This window comes from Sturnira hondurensis, unplaced genomic scaffold (genome assembly GCF_014824575.4).
Source record: "Sturnira hondurensis isolate 20B ecotype Veracruz unplaced genomic scaffold, ASM1482457v3 Scaffold0013378, whole genome shotgun sequence".
In the NCBI taxonomy this organism is placed as follows: Eukaryota; Metazoa; Chordata; class Mammalia; order Chiroptera; family Phyllostomidae; genus Sturnira; species Sturnira hondurensis.
The window spans coordinates 883,675-901,656 of NW_028086009.1; the positions used below are offsets into that span (position 1 = coordinate 883,675).

Here is a 17,982-nt window from a genome sequence, read left to right on the forward strand (position 1 = left end):
CTAGAGATAAGAAGAAAGGACATTTCGTTTGTTCCCTGGTTTCCTACTTAAAATCTAGTATCTTGTTTCAAATTCTGAATTACTCCAGAAAAATGACAACGTCCCCACCAACACAATGAAGTTTCTCATGTCATGCCCCAAACAAAAACTCTTGAGATTTAAAAAGATCTTGAAAGAGTTATCAATCCACCAACCTATTTTTAAATCAAAGTGTACTCATTTCACTAAAACAATGCAAGACTCTATCCTGTCTTTGAAGACCACAGGAACAGAATGTCAACCCCATCAAGGTACTCTTTCAAAAATAAATAAGTTCTATAATTCTACAGTAACCACTATTTCTTTCTGTCCTAGTACAACACTAGGACGAGAAGTTTTTATCTTCTCTGTCTGTACAGTAGCACCTAAATCATCTCACAGCCTGCATGACCTCTACAACATCCTAGAACTACTCAATACTTTTTAACACAGTGCATATCATATGAACTGTGAAGGATGAGGATCCAAAATTAGGGGAAAATAGTTCCTTGGACTAAAATTTATCAGTGTAGGAATGTCAAATGCCTTTACTCTTCCTTATCAGCAATGAGAAACACGTGCACATGCACATGATTATGGAAACTCCATCATTACATCCCCCCAGGGTCCAAGTCCAGTGCTTGTGGGACCACACAGGATGTGAACAAATGCAATGCACAGGTTAAATCATGGCAACCTGGGCAGTGCATGCCCATTTAGGCCAGGTTTTCATCTCTACTTCTTATTGCTCTATAGAGATGCACAATCGTTTTTCAAGTAAAGATGAAAATCTAGATTTTAATGTAAAAGTCCCTCAACTTTTAAAATTTGGGTCAAATTTATAAAATGTGTATTGGCCAAATAAAACTTACCTTGGGGCTGAATCTATCAAGCGCCAGATTAAAATCTCTACATAAACCACTTCTACATGTTTCTATTTCCAAAGGATCCTATAAATGCTTTGGCCCCATTTTAAATCTTATAATCAGGTCACGAAAATGAAACTCACACAAAAATATACCTCAACAACTGCCACACACACACAAAAAGGTTACCTTTCTTTAAATCTTAAAATCAATGTTTTCTCCCTGTGTTTCTATTGTCATATATACACTTTCTTCTAATTTGCTGGTGTTACAATAAATGGTTTTGTTTTACTGTTATAACCATGATTGATTTATCTGAAGTTAACATATTTCACTGTTTTCAGGTGTACTGTTTTTATTAGACTAATAGAATTCATCACATTAAATGTGAGAATTCCAATGGCACCTAGAAAGATATGGGCTGACTTCATTTTTAAAAAATCTGTTAGTAAAAGAGGAGTTATTTTTCATGGTGTCAAACACATAAAACAGAAACAAGACTTAGAAGAGGTAAATGTGGCATCAGTAATGGTCCCCATACAGAATCCCAACCTCAGATCCCTACAACACAAAATTCAACACACTAACAGATTACTTACTTATTGTTCTGAGTTTCCTTAAGAGCGCCCCCTCTCAAATTGCAGAGACAGCACTCCTAGGGGAGAAAAAAAACCACACAATTATCAGACCTATATAATAAAAGCCATTACTATTTTAGCTAAATATTCCCTTTTATTCTAATTTTTTTATTTAAAAATTAAGACTATCAGGAATTTTATGAAGGTCCATCTCTGATCAGTTCAAAAAGGGAATGGAAGAAAAGAGGTTGAAAGGTTAGGGTATACTAAAAAATGTCCTCAGTATACATATCTCCCAGAGGAAACCACCATTTTCCTGGTACCACGTCCAGCTGCCATCTGTGAAGGAAAGCTGTGACAGAGAACTTGGTATCTGGAGAGGTATGAACTACAATTCTAGAACAGAGAAAACAGCTGGGTTCTCTTGTGATCTGGGAATCCACTCATGTCAAGATGGCTGAAAAAGAGAACTGGCACACTTCACTCTGAGATAGGAGAAGCAGGAAGCTCTACGTAAAAAGATGTGGACAGAAAAGTGAAAAGGGCCTATTCTAGAAATTAGTGTTTAAGAAGTGCAGAAGAGATGCCTGTTACAGGAAACTCAGGATCAGCTAGAGATCATAAAAATTATTTGAGTCTTTCTGTGGGCAAATGGTTTTAGAAAACTGTTCTGAAGAACCCAGGCTATCCAGCTGCAGAAGACAATGCCAAAACATTATCAGAAATATATGTCTTAGATTGGTATGGACTTTTTTCACGCCAAGATGACGACATTCACTACAAATACAGACTTTACTCATCACTTCTCACTATAATCCTATGGAAAAGGCCCTGAGAAAAATAGGACCAGAAAGCAATGCAATCAATACTTTTGTTGACCTACAACTTTTTGTTAAATATTGTACTTAAGTATTTTATTTTCAACTTCAAGCTTGTCCTTCCAATTTACTGCATGGACAGATAGAGTTTTTATAGGCTTTGGGTGATAAGCACATGATGAAGTATCAGACGATGTTTTATCAAGTTGTACACTCAAACCTGCATGGTTTTATTAACCTATGTTACCCCAATAAAATCAATTAAAATATCAGTAGTTATAGCCTATCGAAGTTTTTTCCTCTAAGCTGTATATATAAAACTTCTTTAACTGTTCTCCAAGGTGACCTGTAATTTTGACAGTTTTGCAAACCTTTACAGGACTCTCTAACATATCAACTACTAGTAACACAGTGTCAGACTCCATAGCTTTTATTTTTCTGAGGAAAACAAAAACAAACAACTGAGGAAAATCAACGTATCTATGTAATTCTTAATAGGCAGGGGAAAAAAGCAAACAACTAGAGATATTCAATGGTTTTGTGTGTCTGGAACATCTCTGCACATACATTTGAAATTTCCCAGGTGATGATCAACAGTTCAAAGTAGTGAATGCTGCTTTGTGTATATATACATTTGAACCCATAGTAAGCCCAGCTCAAGGAGATAATTTAATGGAAGAATTTCTCTATCCACATCACAGAGCCTTTGAAATAATGTTTTGATTCTGCACAGAACAGGAGTATTTCAAAATCCAACTATGGAATAGGGAAGGATATCAATGAAAAAAACCCACATCAAAATTATGTATAAAAAATTTTCAGTATCAAAGTGGGAATGCAGCAAAGGAGAGCTGTGAACTGGGAGGAGCTGATTAGGATCATTAAAAGATGGTGAAGAGCATTACTACAACAGGTGGAAAAGTTCCCTAAGGTAGAATATGTAGATGTAGATTTTAACTGAAGTTAAGAAGACTCCCACCTACCAAGTAGGAAATTTGTTCTCCCTAGGATCACCAGTAACCTCCATGTTACAAAGTGTAAGAGATAATTCTGTCCTTGGTTTGCTTGACCTCTTAGTAGCTTTCAATATTGGTGATCATGTCTTCATTTTTCCCTGTGGTTTCTATGACCCAACACTCTTCATCATCTTTCTCCGTCTCTGGTTGATCATTAGCTTCCTTCAACAGGCATCTTTTCAAGCTCCTTAAACACTGGAATTCCTATCAGCTCCTTAAACACTGGAATTTCTATCAGCGCTATTCACTTTTCTTCTACACTGGCTTGCTGGGCATCTGATAAACTATCCTAATCCTCAAAAAGCGAATGACTCAAACATTTATCTCCTGAGATGTCTGACTGTCCCAATGGCATCTCAAACACATGTAACGCATGTGCAAAACCGAACTCACACCTTCTTCCCAAACCTGTACTCCCCCAGTTTCCAATCAGTAGTATCAACCATCCATTTTAGCTCATACTGGAAGACATAATTTTCCTCTCATTTTAGATCCAATCAATCAACTTCTATCAATCCCACCACCAAATCCAGCCTCTACTCTCCATTATCATTGATGTCATCTTAGTTGATACCACCAGCATCCTTCATCAGACTTAAAGTACTACAATAGCTACCCCACAGTCAACATGGAACTGACCAGAGTGGGTGCTAATGCTTCTCAGTACTTAATGTGGCCTAGGAGGGTCAGAATCATTAAGTCTCAACCTTGTGCCCCTCACTTTACACTACTCACCATCCTTAGACACCCAGTAACTTCCCAAGAGGTTCCCAACACCTCCAAACACACATCAGACCCACTGTTGCTGTACTCTTTATTAATTAAACTGAACAAATCCTTGACATCTCAATCTAAGTGTTGATTTCTCAGAGAAGGTTCTCCAAATCTCTTGGCTCAGTTACTTCTCTGCCATTACTCTTGTTAACTACTTGTTGAATTCTTTCTGCTGTCCTCACCACAATGTAAATTCAGTAAGTTCATGATAATATGTCAGGTTACCATTTCTCTATCATTCTACTCAATAGAGAATATACCTTCCATGTGGATTTGTTAGATAAATGAGAAAATATAGCAAAACAGGGCAGAGAGAAAATCTTGAAATTACCACAGGATTAAAAAATTGCAAAGACAATTTCCCATATTGAAACAGTAAGAAAAGGAAGCTGAAGGCTCCAATGCCTTAACATGGAGTTAAGAAACAATGATTGGACACAAAGTTATTTTTGCTATGATTTACTTGAACAATTGTATTTCTTAGTAATGTACAAAAACAATCATGGCCAGGTAAAGATATTTATATGATTTACATGATATTATATATCATGGTTTTTGTTCAATTCACTCAATTTTGAAAAAGATAAGTAGAAAAGAAAAGAGTCTATCCAGTTACATTAGTTTTTTTTCATTAATCACCATCCCATGTATGGGTCAAACTAACCGATCTGTTAGAAAATACAAAGACACGAAGCTGTCAACTCATTCGTGTGTAAATGAATTTATAGTAAATTCTTATATTCATAGTTCAGTAGAAGGCAATATTAGACAGAATAATTGGAAGCCATCCCTTCCTTTGTTCAAATAGTACTTTGTTGTCAGAGAACAAAATTGATACTTCTAAAACTTAATAGGTTAATCCTTACCTGAACAGCAGCCCACACTTTCTCAAGAATCTGTACAATACCTGATACACATAAAGGTTGGCACCAACCAAATATACTAACTGCACTAGTTTATTGCTCATCTTAAAATTCGGTAAAAGAATTGAGAAAGTAGGAAGTGACAGAATATCCTTCAGGACAATTGACTCATTGAATTGGATATCAATAATAAAAATTCTATTAGAAGAATAAACAATATATTAAAGGTCTAATTCATTTCATATACCATGACAGAAACATCATACTTTACCTCACTTTCTTAATGAACTTAAGTAATTAACATCTCACTTCAAAGATGAGAAAACTAAGATTTAAGAGATTAAGTAACTTGTCTAAAATCATCCAAACTAGGGACCATCAAACCTTTTCTGCAAATGACCAAATATTTACTAATCTAGGCTTTGCACAACTACAGAGTAGTTGCAAATAATCCACTCTGCCACTGTAGGAAAATATGTAAACAAATAGGTGTGGTTATACTCCAATAACAATGCTATTCATAAACATAGTCGGTGAGCTGCATTTGACCCATAGAGCTTTCCAACCCCTAACCAAACAGTACAAGGAGCAACTGGGATTCAAACTCAGGTCTGCTTGACCACATGGCCATGCTCTTTTACCCCAGCATCCTTGCCTCCAGGTCCAAGACAGGGCACAAGATAACAAACTACAGTGCCAAAATAAATAAGAGACTGTCCTGCCCTAGGAAGGGAAAGGACCCCTGGATGCTTCATCATACCATGTGGAAGATGATGATAAAGGGCATAACCAAGTCCCCATTTCCTCATCCCTGTAAGTAACTTAAAATTCATTTTTAAACTAATCCCCCCATGAGAACTCAAATCATAAAAAAATTTGTTGTCAAGCAGCATATATAACGATCTGTGCTCCCATTTGTTTCATTAATCTAGCTAATAAAAATCCTCACTGATAAAAGATCATATTTATCTCTATCTACTTCATCCTTAAAAAAATTATACCATTTCAGGCAAAAACATTTTAGCAGTCTGTGCAATCTAATCTCAGGCCAAATGACTCCAATTTTACTTAAAACTAGAGAGCCAAACTATATTATGGTATTTATCAAAATGTAGATGGCTAGGGTTCAAATCACACTGCTTCCATTTACTAGTGATATGACCTTGGGCCACTTACCCTCTGTGCCTCCGATACCTCACCTGTATAAGGGGGGAAAATACTACTTCCCTAAATGAATTAATAAATGTAAAGATACAATAAATACAATAAGAGCAGGTGTTAAAAATGTGAAAGGCTAACTGTGATTCTAGACAACTTGAATATAGTTACTGTCAGTGGATAATCTGAGTGTAGTGCTTTAGCAGATGATAACAGAGAAAATAAAAATGGAATAAAAATTGCTGCGAGAGATACTCAAAATAGAGTCAGATCACTGAGGAAGTAGGGCCTATGGACATCTGGTGCCCCAGTTCTCAGAACTGCTACTAAGTTACTAACCTGTTGCTTAACCCAGCTCAAGGCTGGGCCATGAACATCCTTAAACAACTGCTACATGGACATATTGGCTTGGCCAAAAAGTCTGTTTGGTTTTTTCCAAAAAAATAAAAGACATGTTTTTTATTTTCACCAGTAACTTTATTGATTTCGATATTTTGAGTATGATGGCTATCTCCCACATGATACAACACTGATTGTTCTCAATTAATGTCTCTTTGATCGCTATCAACTTTGACTGGTCTACCTGACTGTGGAGCCTCATCCAGACAGAAATCTCCAGCATGAAACTTCACAAACCACTTTTGACAAGTTCTGTCAGTCACGACACCTTCTCCATACCCTGCACAAATATATTTTTGTGTTTCACTTGGGTTTTTACCTTTCTTGAAATAATAAATCACATATACCAAATATGTTGAGTATTTTCTTCCATCTCCAATATTAAAATGGTTATGGAGAAATTCGCCAATTTTGATGTTTTAAAATGCATGCTGATATGCCAGCTGTCACAATACAATCTAGTAAAATTGTTTTGAATGAAGTCAAAGACAACTAAGTGCAATTAGAGCCATCTTATGGGATGGGGGGAACTTTTTGACCAACCCAATATACAGACTTTACTTCCTCCTTGTAGTTGCCACCTCTACCATTTGCATCCTGGAACTAACCAATCCCTGTTCCTTTTGCCAGAAGCCTTTACTTGTATGGAAGACTACACTTTTAAATTTCAACTCTACAAAAATCTGCCTTTGTTCTCTTTGGAGCACAGTTTAGGTTGCTACTTGAATGTGTGCCTCCTGGGTTGCAATCTTTTTGATTAAATAAATGCTTTATATTATTTATTACAGCCTGAACTACTTCTTTGGTTAATAGAGGGAACAAAATATGGATTTGTCACTAATACTTCTCTTGGAAGTATTAGTACAGAGTTAGTACAGTATTAGTATAGTATTAGTACAGAAATTAAGAAGCAGAGATGGAGAAAAAATAAAAGTCCCCAGGAACCCAAAATCCAGGCAGCTAGGTTGTAAATCAAGGAGAGGTCTTCTATGGTTCTGAAAGCTGTCAACTCAGCTGTGAAAAGCAGAGAGATATGCTGGAGTCTCCACAGTGCTCAGAGAACAGACACTGCTAAAGGGGAAGTCCTGATCCTTCCCTTAAAGTATCTGAAACCACAGTGGACTGGGTCAAACTAAAGCTGCAAGAAAAGCTCAGACCCTGATCAAATACAAATCAGATTGAGTCCATTCCTACTCTAGATAACTGATAGGTAAAGAGGCATGTATTGACTAGAAATAATAACTTTATTTGCTAGCCAAAATGTCCAGCACACAATAAAAATAAAGATACAAGGTACTCTGAAAAGAAAATATGATTTATGATCAAGAGAGGAAATAATAAAATCAAATGCAAAGATGGACAAGATATTTTAATTGTCAGCTGGAGATCTTTAATACAGTATGTTCAAAATGCTAAAGGACCTAATAAAAAAATAAAATGACGTATACAAAGAGATAGAAAAACTTTAGGAAAGTAATGGAAACTACTTAGAAAACAATTTCAAATAGTAGAAATGAAAAAATGACATCATAAATGATGTATTCATTAAATTATAATGGAGACTAGACTTGGTAGAGTAAAAGTTCAATAACTTTAAAGACATAAATAGGAAATATAAGGAAAAATCAATTATAAGAATTAACAGAGACCTAAGGGAAAATAACAACCCATTAAATTTATGTATAATTAGCATCCAAAAAGGAAATAGAGAATGGTGAGAAGAAATACTTGAAAAGATAATGTCAGAGAACATTACAAAACTAATAAAAGACATCGACCCACAAATCCAAGAAATCTAGCAAAACTCAAATGGATAAATACAAAAAAAATACCTAAATATACAGCAGTAATAATTCTGAAGTCCAAATATAATAAATCTATGTTAAAAGCAGAGAAAAAGGCATTCAGTAAAGAACTATATGAATTACATGTGAAATCTAGCCAGAAAACAGTGTAAATAGCAATGGAACAATATGTATAAAGGACTGGAAACAAAAAAAAAGCTGGTAACCTGCGATTCTATTTCCAGGAACAACATCCTTTGAAAATGAAGATAAAATAAAAACAGTCTCATAGAGACAAAAATCTGAGAATTTGTCTTCAGACCTACACTATCTAAAAAAAAAAATCTGAAGAAACCATGGATTGACTGGAATAAATGAAGAACACAAAAAAGAGGATATACGTGAGTAAACATAGAATAAAATTTTAGTATATTCAAAACACATACACACAGAAAGGAGAATAAGAGACAATGAGACAGAGAGATAAGGAGACTGTAACTTTCATTAAAAGACTCAACTGTTTCAAGCAAAAATAACAACACTGTAGAGTACAGTGTATACAGAAATAAAGTATAAGATCATAAAGAGATGGGGTTAATGAAATTATGTATACTGTTGTGAGATTCTTACACTGTTCATGAAGCAGGATGATAGTATCAGAGGCACATTGTGATAGTTTAAAAATGAAAATTGCAATTTTCAGGATCCACCAATAACAAAGTCCTCAAAAAATTCCCAAATATCATTCTAAGGAATATAAACCTGCAATCAAAACTCAAAACACACACAAAATATGAGCAACATGAGTAAAAAAAGAAAAAAAGTAAAGAAAAACAGACAATAAATTAGATGCATAATGATCTCAGATACAAGATGTAAAATAAGCATTTCAATATGTCTCATAATTAAATGTAGGTATTAAGCATGTAAGATGCTATGACATATTAAATTCTTAAAATTCAAATAAAATTCTACAATCCAAAACAATTAAGTTAAAAACTTAAAGGATATGTTAAATAGCAGACTAGTCTTAGTTGAAGAGAGAATTAGAAAACAGAAAGAGCAGAATAAATCATTGAAATTAATATCACAAAGTCTTCAATAATGAATTCTACTGAATGAAGTGTGTGTGTGTGTGTGTGTGTGTGTGTGTGTGTAGGGGAGTGAAATAGAGAGGGAGACAGAGAGGTGTTCTCATTTATAAAAATAAATTGCAATTGATTTACAAACCTAACCTCAAAATCAAAATGAAACTACAAAACTATCAATGAGATTATAGACAAATATATTGATGACTTAAGTATAAATACCTCTTAATGGGACATTAAAAAGACAAAAGGCATATTGGAAAGATTAACAGATTCTGGCTATATCAAAATTTTAAAATTATAAATAAAATAAATTAACAATTATAAAACAAGAAAATATTTTAATACAAACAGACTATTATCTAGAAAATATTTATAAACCCACACTACTGGAAAATAGGCAAAAAATTCAAAGACTCTTCATTGTCAATAAACATATGAAAAATAGCCAACTTCAAAAATAAAGGAAACAAAAATATAATAATAAGATATAACTTTAAAATTTTAAATTACAAAATACATGTTTCAGGGTATGTGAGTTGTTATGGTGGCTCTAGAGAAGCATTAGCATTATCAATCAAATTTTTAAATGCACATAAATTATAACTCAACAATTTGATTTCTTAGAATCTATCTTAAATAAACATGTATATCTATGCAGAAGGAGCAATGTACAATATCAGTTCATTTCTGTTTATAATAAAGAAAATAGTTGCTTCTGGCAAGAACTGGAATTATCAGTTGCTTTGATTTTATTTGTCATCTCTGAATTTTTCAATAAGAATGGATTCTAGCTTGAAATTTAAAATACTAATGTATAGTCAATCCATAAGCACTGAGTTACTAAGAATTATACAATGTAATATTAAATGAAAGCATCATAAAGCATGTTAAATAAACTGTGATACCATTTGGGTGCCCCCCAAAAGCAAAATATAACATCTTTATGCATAGAAAACATCTGAAAGGTCACTTAACAAAATAGTTGAAGTAGTTTTCTGTAGAAAATTAGATTTGAGAATCTGAGAGAGCTGGATATAGAAGACTTCCTTAAAAATACTCAGTATTTTTAAGTAGCATATTTGTTTAATTTCTAAAATGTGTTGATTTAAGACAGAGGAAGGGAGAGAGGAGGAAAGAGGGGGAAACAAGAAGAGCAGGGGGGTGAGGGGAGAAAGAGAGGGAGAGAGGAACACCAATTTGTTGCTCCACTTACCCATGCATTCATTGGTTGCTTCTTGTATGTGCCCTGAGCTGAGATCGAACCCTCGACCTTGGCATATCAGGATAACTCTCTAACCAAGTGAGCTACCTGGCAAGGTCCTTCAGTACTCTTTTATTTAAAAAAAGAAAATCCACAGACACATTAAGAAATTAACCCTTTTTTCCATTAAATAGGTTTCATTTGAAATTAATATAACTTGCTCTGGCTGGTGTGGCTCAGTTGGTTGGAGCATTGTCCAGCAAACTGAAAGGTCACTGCTTTGAGTCTCAGTCAGGGCACATGTCTGGGTTTTAGTTCCCAGTTGGGGCGCGTATGGAAGTCAACTAATCAATGTTTCTCATATTGATGTTTCTCTCCCTCCCTTCAGCTCTCTCTAAAAATAAATAAATAAATAAGTTAAAAAATAAAATAAAAATTAATATAACCATGGAGTTTTATCCTGTTTCTTCTTCTTTTACTTAAATGAAAACTTTAAATAGGACACCTATGATTTCCTTTAATGTACTCACACATCTCTCCAATCTAACCTCTGGAGACATTCAAACTGTGCAGCCTTGCAGAAAAATATAAATAAATAAAATTAAAAACCCAGTGCTCACTGCCAGCCTTGTTTTATCTTATGTTTAACGATCATGCTTTTACAGGAACAATAACACACTGTATAAAATAACTTGCTATTACAAAGATTTAGATATACTGTTAGTCAAGCAATGTTTCCTAAAACAAAACAAAATACTGAAAGGCCTATTACAACATGATTACTGTATATGGCTGCTGTTGTTCCTGTCTCCTGATGCACCACTAAAAAAGCCATTTTATTGTATCCCCATCCCCCCATCCACCCCAGGGCAGCTAAAAGCTGAATGAGGAAATATAAATTCAGATTGTATTCTGAACCTTGTACCTTTTCTCTTCAGGTCCCTTTCCCTCACCTAATACCATTCACAGAATCCCCTGTTAGCAATACCAAATATTTTTAAACTTTGGTTGCATAAAAAATCACCACTGAGATGAATAGCTAGTATACCAATTAACAACATGGAATGATTTTTTTATGGCTCAGTTATTAAACCATGAAAAAGATTTTACAGTAAAAATGCTGACAGAACATTAACAATGGTGAGAAGCACACTGTTATAACACAGCTATCGGTTGTTCATTATTTGTAGTAGAGGGAAATCACATTCCAATGGCTCTTCTGTAACATATCAGTTAAAGAAATGCCACTACCAACATTCTCAAGCTGCCTCATAAGAAGCTCTCATTTTAGCTGACACATCTGTAAGTGCCACTAAAGACAATTTCAATGCTAAAGAAAAACTGTGAGACTGAAGTACCTCCCCACACCCTATATATCTGACACATTCATAACAGTAATGCAAACCCATAAAACACAGCTGTCCAAGCTGGGGGAAGGGGAGTAATTAATCATATTAGCAGAAAACTAGCTTACAAAGTGCTGATCAACAAAACACAAAAGATCCATTTCTGAAGATGTGGCTAATTTATCAGGGTTGGCGAGGGCAGGATCTCATAAGGACAGGGCTGGAGTGAATTCTGAGTGATTAAGAAGTTGAATGACAGCTTTCCTGCAGTTATCTTCTGAATGGAAATTCAACAAGCTCCAGGGAATTTTATACGAGTAAGTGAGTTCTGCAATTTAGATGCCCACATCTGATTTATATGATATTCTCATAAATGAAAACATACCCTCAACAAATATTGACTAATCACCATGTTCTAGATACTGAACAACAGCAGTGAAAGGCAAAGACACTGCCCTTGGAGCACTTACATTCTGGTTCAGACAGTAGCAAATTAAATCAGTACATTATTCAGATGGTAGATGATGTTAGGCACTATGGGAGTGAGCCATGGAGATACCTAGAGAAAGGTGACGCCACCAGATCCTACTGGTCAGCAAGTGAGTGGAAGAATATCTGATAAGGCTTCTTGGCCATGAAAAAAACTGATGACTTTACTCTGACAGAGATGGAAAGCCACTGCAAAGCTTGAGCACAGCAGGAACATAATCTGACTTATATTTTAATTACATCATTCCAATTGCTATGCTGATAGCAGAGGATAGAGATTCACGGGTAGAAATGAGAAGAGAAGTTAGCAGGTTACTGCCCTAATCCAAAAAAGAGAAAATGAGTAGATTAATCTTGGTAGTATCAGCAGAGGTGATTAACCTTGCAGGAGGTCACGTGTATTCAAGATACAAATTCGTTACTAGTGTGTGCTGAAAATACAGAAAAAAGTTTAAAACACTCCTAATTTCCATTTATTATATTTCTACAATACATGACTTTATTTATTTTGAGCTATAATATAGATATCAAAGAAATATAAAAATGTGAATAAAAAATTTTACTTTCAAACATGAATATTGCTAAAAAATTAAAAATGTCTTTAACATTATTTAGAATCTTCAAGAGTTGGCTTTGCAAATATTTGTAACAGTCATGGCAAACAATATTGCTATGCTCAAGTCATAAATACTTACCTCAACACTTGCAACAATATTTTGATAAGCCATTCATTTTGGATACATAGGACCTAACACATCTTTTCCTTATCTGCTATGTCATTAGAATTACCTTCAATTTGTGTTTCAAATTGATGAAGTTTCAGATGTAAAGGCTTATGCACAGCTGTAGAGATTTCTGATCACCTTTTTATTCTGACACTGTGTTGCAAAATTTCTAATATTCTGTACCTTATTTTCACATTGCTGTTCAGCATATGAATAGCCTGAGCAATATTCCTGCAACTTTCAAAATTCTGTAAACTATAACCACAGGCCACCTTCTGGTGTTCCTGGCCACATGGTGCGTACCTATCGTTCGGTCCACAGTGTCAACTCCTGACTTCTTGGTTGTAATATTCTATTCTGTCAGGCTTCTGCAAATGTAAATTTATGGTGTCATTGAAATGCATACTTGAAACTAAAATTACACTTTCTACCTTTTTGGGTACATGAGATACAAGTGTGTAATCTGCACCAAAAGCAAGTAAGTTGGATTTTTCAGGCCTCTTTCTAGAAGACACAAATTCAGGGGTTAGTTGGGGTTTGTTCTCAGGAATAGTACCTAATATATGAAAGTCACTTCTTTTTCAAGTAGTAGATAAGATTTAGATCACTGAACCAATTATCTGCTATAATAATATGCCCTGATGAGTAAATGGGTTCTCGAAAACTCTTGATTACATCTGGGGGTTTATTACTAATCAAGTAAGGACCTTCAGGCTGCTTAAAAGCATATATTTCAAGCTTTCCTATGTCAAATACTTCTGAATTGACCATAGCAAAAAAAACCTATATGCCGTATTTCCTGGGCTTGGATGGAATGATTATCTAAATCTATTTGCCTCCATTTTGTCTACTGTTACATTCTGTCCCATAGAGCAACATAACTTACAATTTTCTACAAATGCTAAGAAAAAAAATCTCTCACAGCTGCTAATTTGTCCACTTTCAGGAGTTCTTTTTTTTTTTTTTAAAGATTTTATTTATTTATCTTTAGAGGGGAATGGAAGGGGAGAGGGAGAGAAATATCAATGTATGGTTGCCTCTTGTGCGTCCCCTGCTGGGAGCTGGCCTGCAACCCAGGCATGTGCCCTGACTGGGAATCAAACTGAGATCCTATGGTTCCCAGGCCCACGCTCAATCCACTGAGCTACACCAGCCAAGGCTCAGGAGTTCTAAAAGTGGGTAAGTTTGTCATCAAACCTGATACAATTATGAATAAATCTAAATCTTGTCAAGTCTAAAAAGTACAATCCTACTACCATCTATAGCTCATAAATCCTGCAAATTTAGCTCACTGCTGTGATGTAAACCAGCTAGATATGAGGCCTGAAAATTCACTCAATTCAGTTTTGTCTATTTGTTTAACATGTCTTTCTTGTGAAAACCAGCTCAAGATGGAATCAATGTATTTATTTGTATATAATAAGATTATATCTAAAATATTATTTGTGATAATATTTCAAGTTCTGTCTTGGCATTTCTTTTTGCATTTGACCAAACTAATGGAAGTTGATATAAAATATTCTCTAGCTGTTTTCTAATTTATCTTATTAGATTTTTCCTCCATTTTGATTTTTTATCCTAACAAAATATTCTTCATTCATGTCTTATTTATCTTCACTTTCTTCACTAGAAATATCTTGCTCAGTATCTGAATCTTCTGAATGAACTGCCACATAATCTCCATCTTCTAAATCACTTTGATTTTCACATTCGACTCTATCACTCTCATAGTCGGACTCGAGTAGCATTTGCTGAAGTTCTTCGACATCTCTTGGATTATCAAATCAATTTATTTTTTCTGGGTATTTTCAATGGTAAATGAAAAAAAACACACAAAACACTGACTTTAAATTTCACAGAAAAAAACTACACCAACACTGACTTCAGAGTTCACAGTATCTCTAACATACAATATACAAACCCTTACAAAACACGTATTATAACCAAACTGAAGGCTTAAACATTGTGGCTTAAGATCAGTCATGAACAAATGCACAGCTAGTCATGACCCTGAACTTATGCATCCAATATTATTAGGCTGGCCAAAAAGTTCATGTGGTTTTTTTTCTTCTATAAAATAAAGGCACATTTTTCTTTCTTTTTTTAAAAGATTTTATTTATTTATCTTTAGAAGAGAAGGGGAGAGGGAGAGAAACATCAATGTATGGTTGCCTCTTGTGTGTTCCCTGCTGGGAACTGGCCTGCAACCCAGGCATGTGCCCTGACTGAGAATCCAACCGTGATCCTTTGGTTTGCAGGCCTGAGCTCAATCCACTGAACTACACCAGCCAGGGATACATTTTTCATTTTCACCAAAAACTTTATTGATTTGGAATTTTGAGCATGTCAGCTATCCCCCATATGGTATGACATTGATTCTTCTCAGTTAATGTCTCTATTTGATCGCTATCAACTTCAACTGGTCTACCCAACTGTGGAGCATCACCCAGAGAGAAATCTCTAGCACGAAAATTTGCAAACTACTTTTGACACATTTAATCAGTCTCAGCACCTTCTCCATACACCACACAAATCTTTTTGGTTTTTTATTTTTTTTTTGCATTTCAGTTGGGTTTTTACCTTTCTTGAAATAATAAAGCAGAGACTTCCGCCAAGATGGAGGCATAGGTGGAAACACTGTGCCTTTTCCCACAACCAAGTTTGAATACAACAAAGGTTTAGAGAACAAAGACACAACCAAAGGACAGAAAATTGAATTATACGGAAGTCCGATAACAACGAACCCTTCAATCGGGAACAGTAAGAGGGGCGGAGCCAGCAGCGGAGCAGGGTCAGGCAGGAAAGATCCCCCAACCCAGGCACGGACCCAGTCGGGGTGTGGGACACACTGGCCACGGTTGCACATTTGCGCACAGTGAGACGGACCTCGCAGGCCCCAGCGGGCAGACCCAGTTTCAGAAGGGCTGACGGCGGTGGCACATTCGCGTGCAGTGGGACGAAACGCGAGGGCCACAGTGACGGTGGCAGCTGCAGCCACAGCGGCAGACAGGACGCCATTGCTCCTCTTTGACCCCGCCCCCTCGTACAGCGTCACAACCCAGCAACTGAGTTGCCCTGGCTCCGATCCTGATACATAACAGGAACAACAGTCCAAAAGATGGCTCAAGAAGAACTCAAAGCCCCAGAGCCGATAACTCTCAGCGACCAGGAAATAGCCAGCCTCTCAGATGCACAGTTCAAAACACTGGTCATCAGGATGCTCACAGAACTGGTTGATTATAGTCATAAATTAGAGGAACATATGAAGGCTAAACTAATTGAAATGAAGGGAAATGCACAGGAAACCAATAGTGATGGAAAGGAAACTGGGACTCAAATCAATGGAGTGGACCAGAAGGAAGAACAAAACATCCAACCAGAAAAGAATGAAGAAATGAGAATTCAAAAAAGTGAGGAGAGGCTTAGGAACCTCCAGGGCATCTTTAAACGTTCCAACATCCGGATTATAGGGGTACCAGAAGGGGAAAAGAAACAGCCACGAGTGGAAAACTGATTGGAACAAATAATAAAGGAGAACTTCCCCAACCTGGCAAAGGAAATAGACTTCCAGGAAGTCCAGGAAACTCGGAGAGTCCAAAAGAAGTTGGACCCAAGGAGGAACACACCAAAGCACATCAGAATTACATTAGCCAAGGTTAAAATGAAGGAGAGAATCCTAGAAGCAGCAAGAGATAAGGGGACAGTCACCTACAAAGGAGTACCCATCAGACTGTCAGCGGATTTCTCAAGAGACCTTACAGGCAAGAAGGGGCTGGAAAGAAGTATTCCAAGTCATGAAATCCAAAGACCTACAGCCAAGATTGCTTTATCCAGCAAAACTTTCATTTAGAATCAAGGACAGATAAAAAGTGCTTCTCAGATAAGGTCAAATTCAAGGAGTTCATCATCACCAAGCCCTTATTATATGAAATGCTAAAAGGACTTAATATTAAAAAAAGATGAAAAATATGAACAGTGAGAGGACAGCAAACTCACAGTTATTAACAATCACACCTAACAAAAGCAAACCAAGAGGACAGCTAGATCAGGAGTGGAACCATAAAAATGAAGAACACATGGAAGGTTAGCAACAGGGAAGTGGGATGAGGAGAAGGGGGGAGAAGGTACAGAAAATAGCATAGACAGTAGGTAGAAAATAGACAGGGGGGAGGGCAAGAATAGTAGGTGAAATATAGAATCTACAGAACTTGAGACTAGTGGTTATAAACTAAGGCGGGGAGAATGGTGGGGGAGGGGGTGTGCAGGGTGGAGGGGAATGAAGGGGGGAAAAGAACAACTGTAATGGTATAATCAATAAAATATATATATTAAAAAAATAAAAAATAAAAATAAAAAATGAAAGAAAATAATAAAGCATAATATACCACAAATGTTGAGTATTTTTTCATCTTCACTATTAAAACGGCCACACCGATTTTCATAATTTTTAAAAATGCACCCTATACAATCTAACAAAATTATTTAGAATAAAGTTAAAGACAACTAAATGCTACTAGAGCCATCTTACCAAGAAAAAAACCAAACTTTTTGACCAACCCAAGAAATGTTTTTGTATATCTCAGATCAGCCACGACCTCCACAGGGTTAAGAAGTGGCTGGGATTCTAGATTGTTTTAAAAGCAAACAAGACAGGATTTACTGTTAGACAGGTATGGGGTATGAGAAAAAGGAAAGCACGTCTAACTCTAAAGTTTTGGGTCTCAGCAGTAGAAGGTCTGGAAATTAGAAAGCCTGCAACTAAAGAACTGCAATTCAGTTTGAGACGGGATGAATTTCAACTACCCATGGGCATGTTGCTCAGGAAGGGGGCCACATGGAACTGTACCTGTGTGGAG

General features: G+C 35.9%; 1 protein-coding gene across 3 annotated transcripts in view; it reads right to left on the bottom strand.

Annotated features, from left to right (window-relative positions):
- Positions 1-17,982, bottom strand: part of KDM4C (lysine demethylase 4C) — a 404,720-nt gene that overhangs the window by 122,135 nt on the left and 264,603 nt on the right. The window contains exon 16 of one of the 3 annotated variants that reach the window (XM_037061394.1): positions 1,484-1,539. The exons of 1 other annotated variant lie outside the window; for it this stretch is intronic. In XM_037061394.1, the coding sequence (XP_036917289.1) occupies positions 1,484-1,539 (56 nt within the window). Of the gene's footprint in view, positions 1-1,479; positions 1,540-17,982 lie in introns of all 3 variants that reach the window. One more of the 3 variants, XM_037061396.1, reaches the window with a different exon arrangement.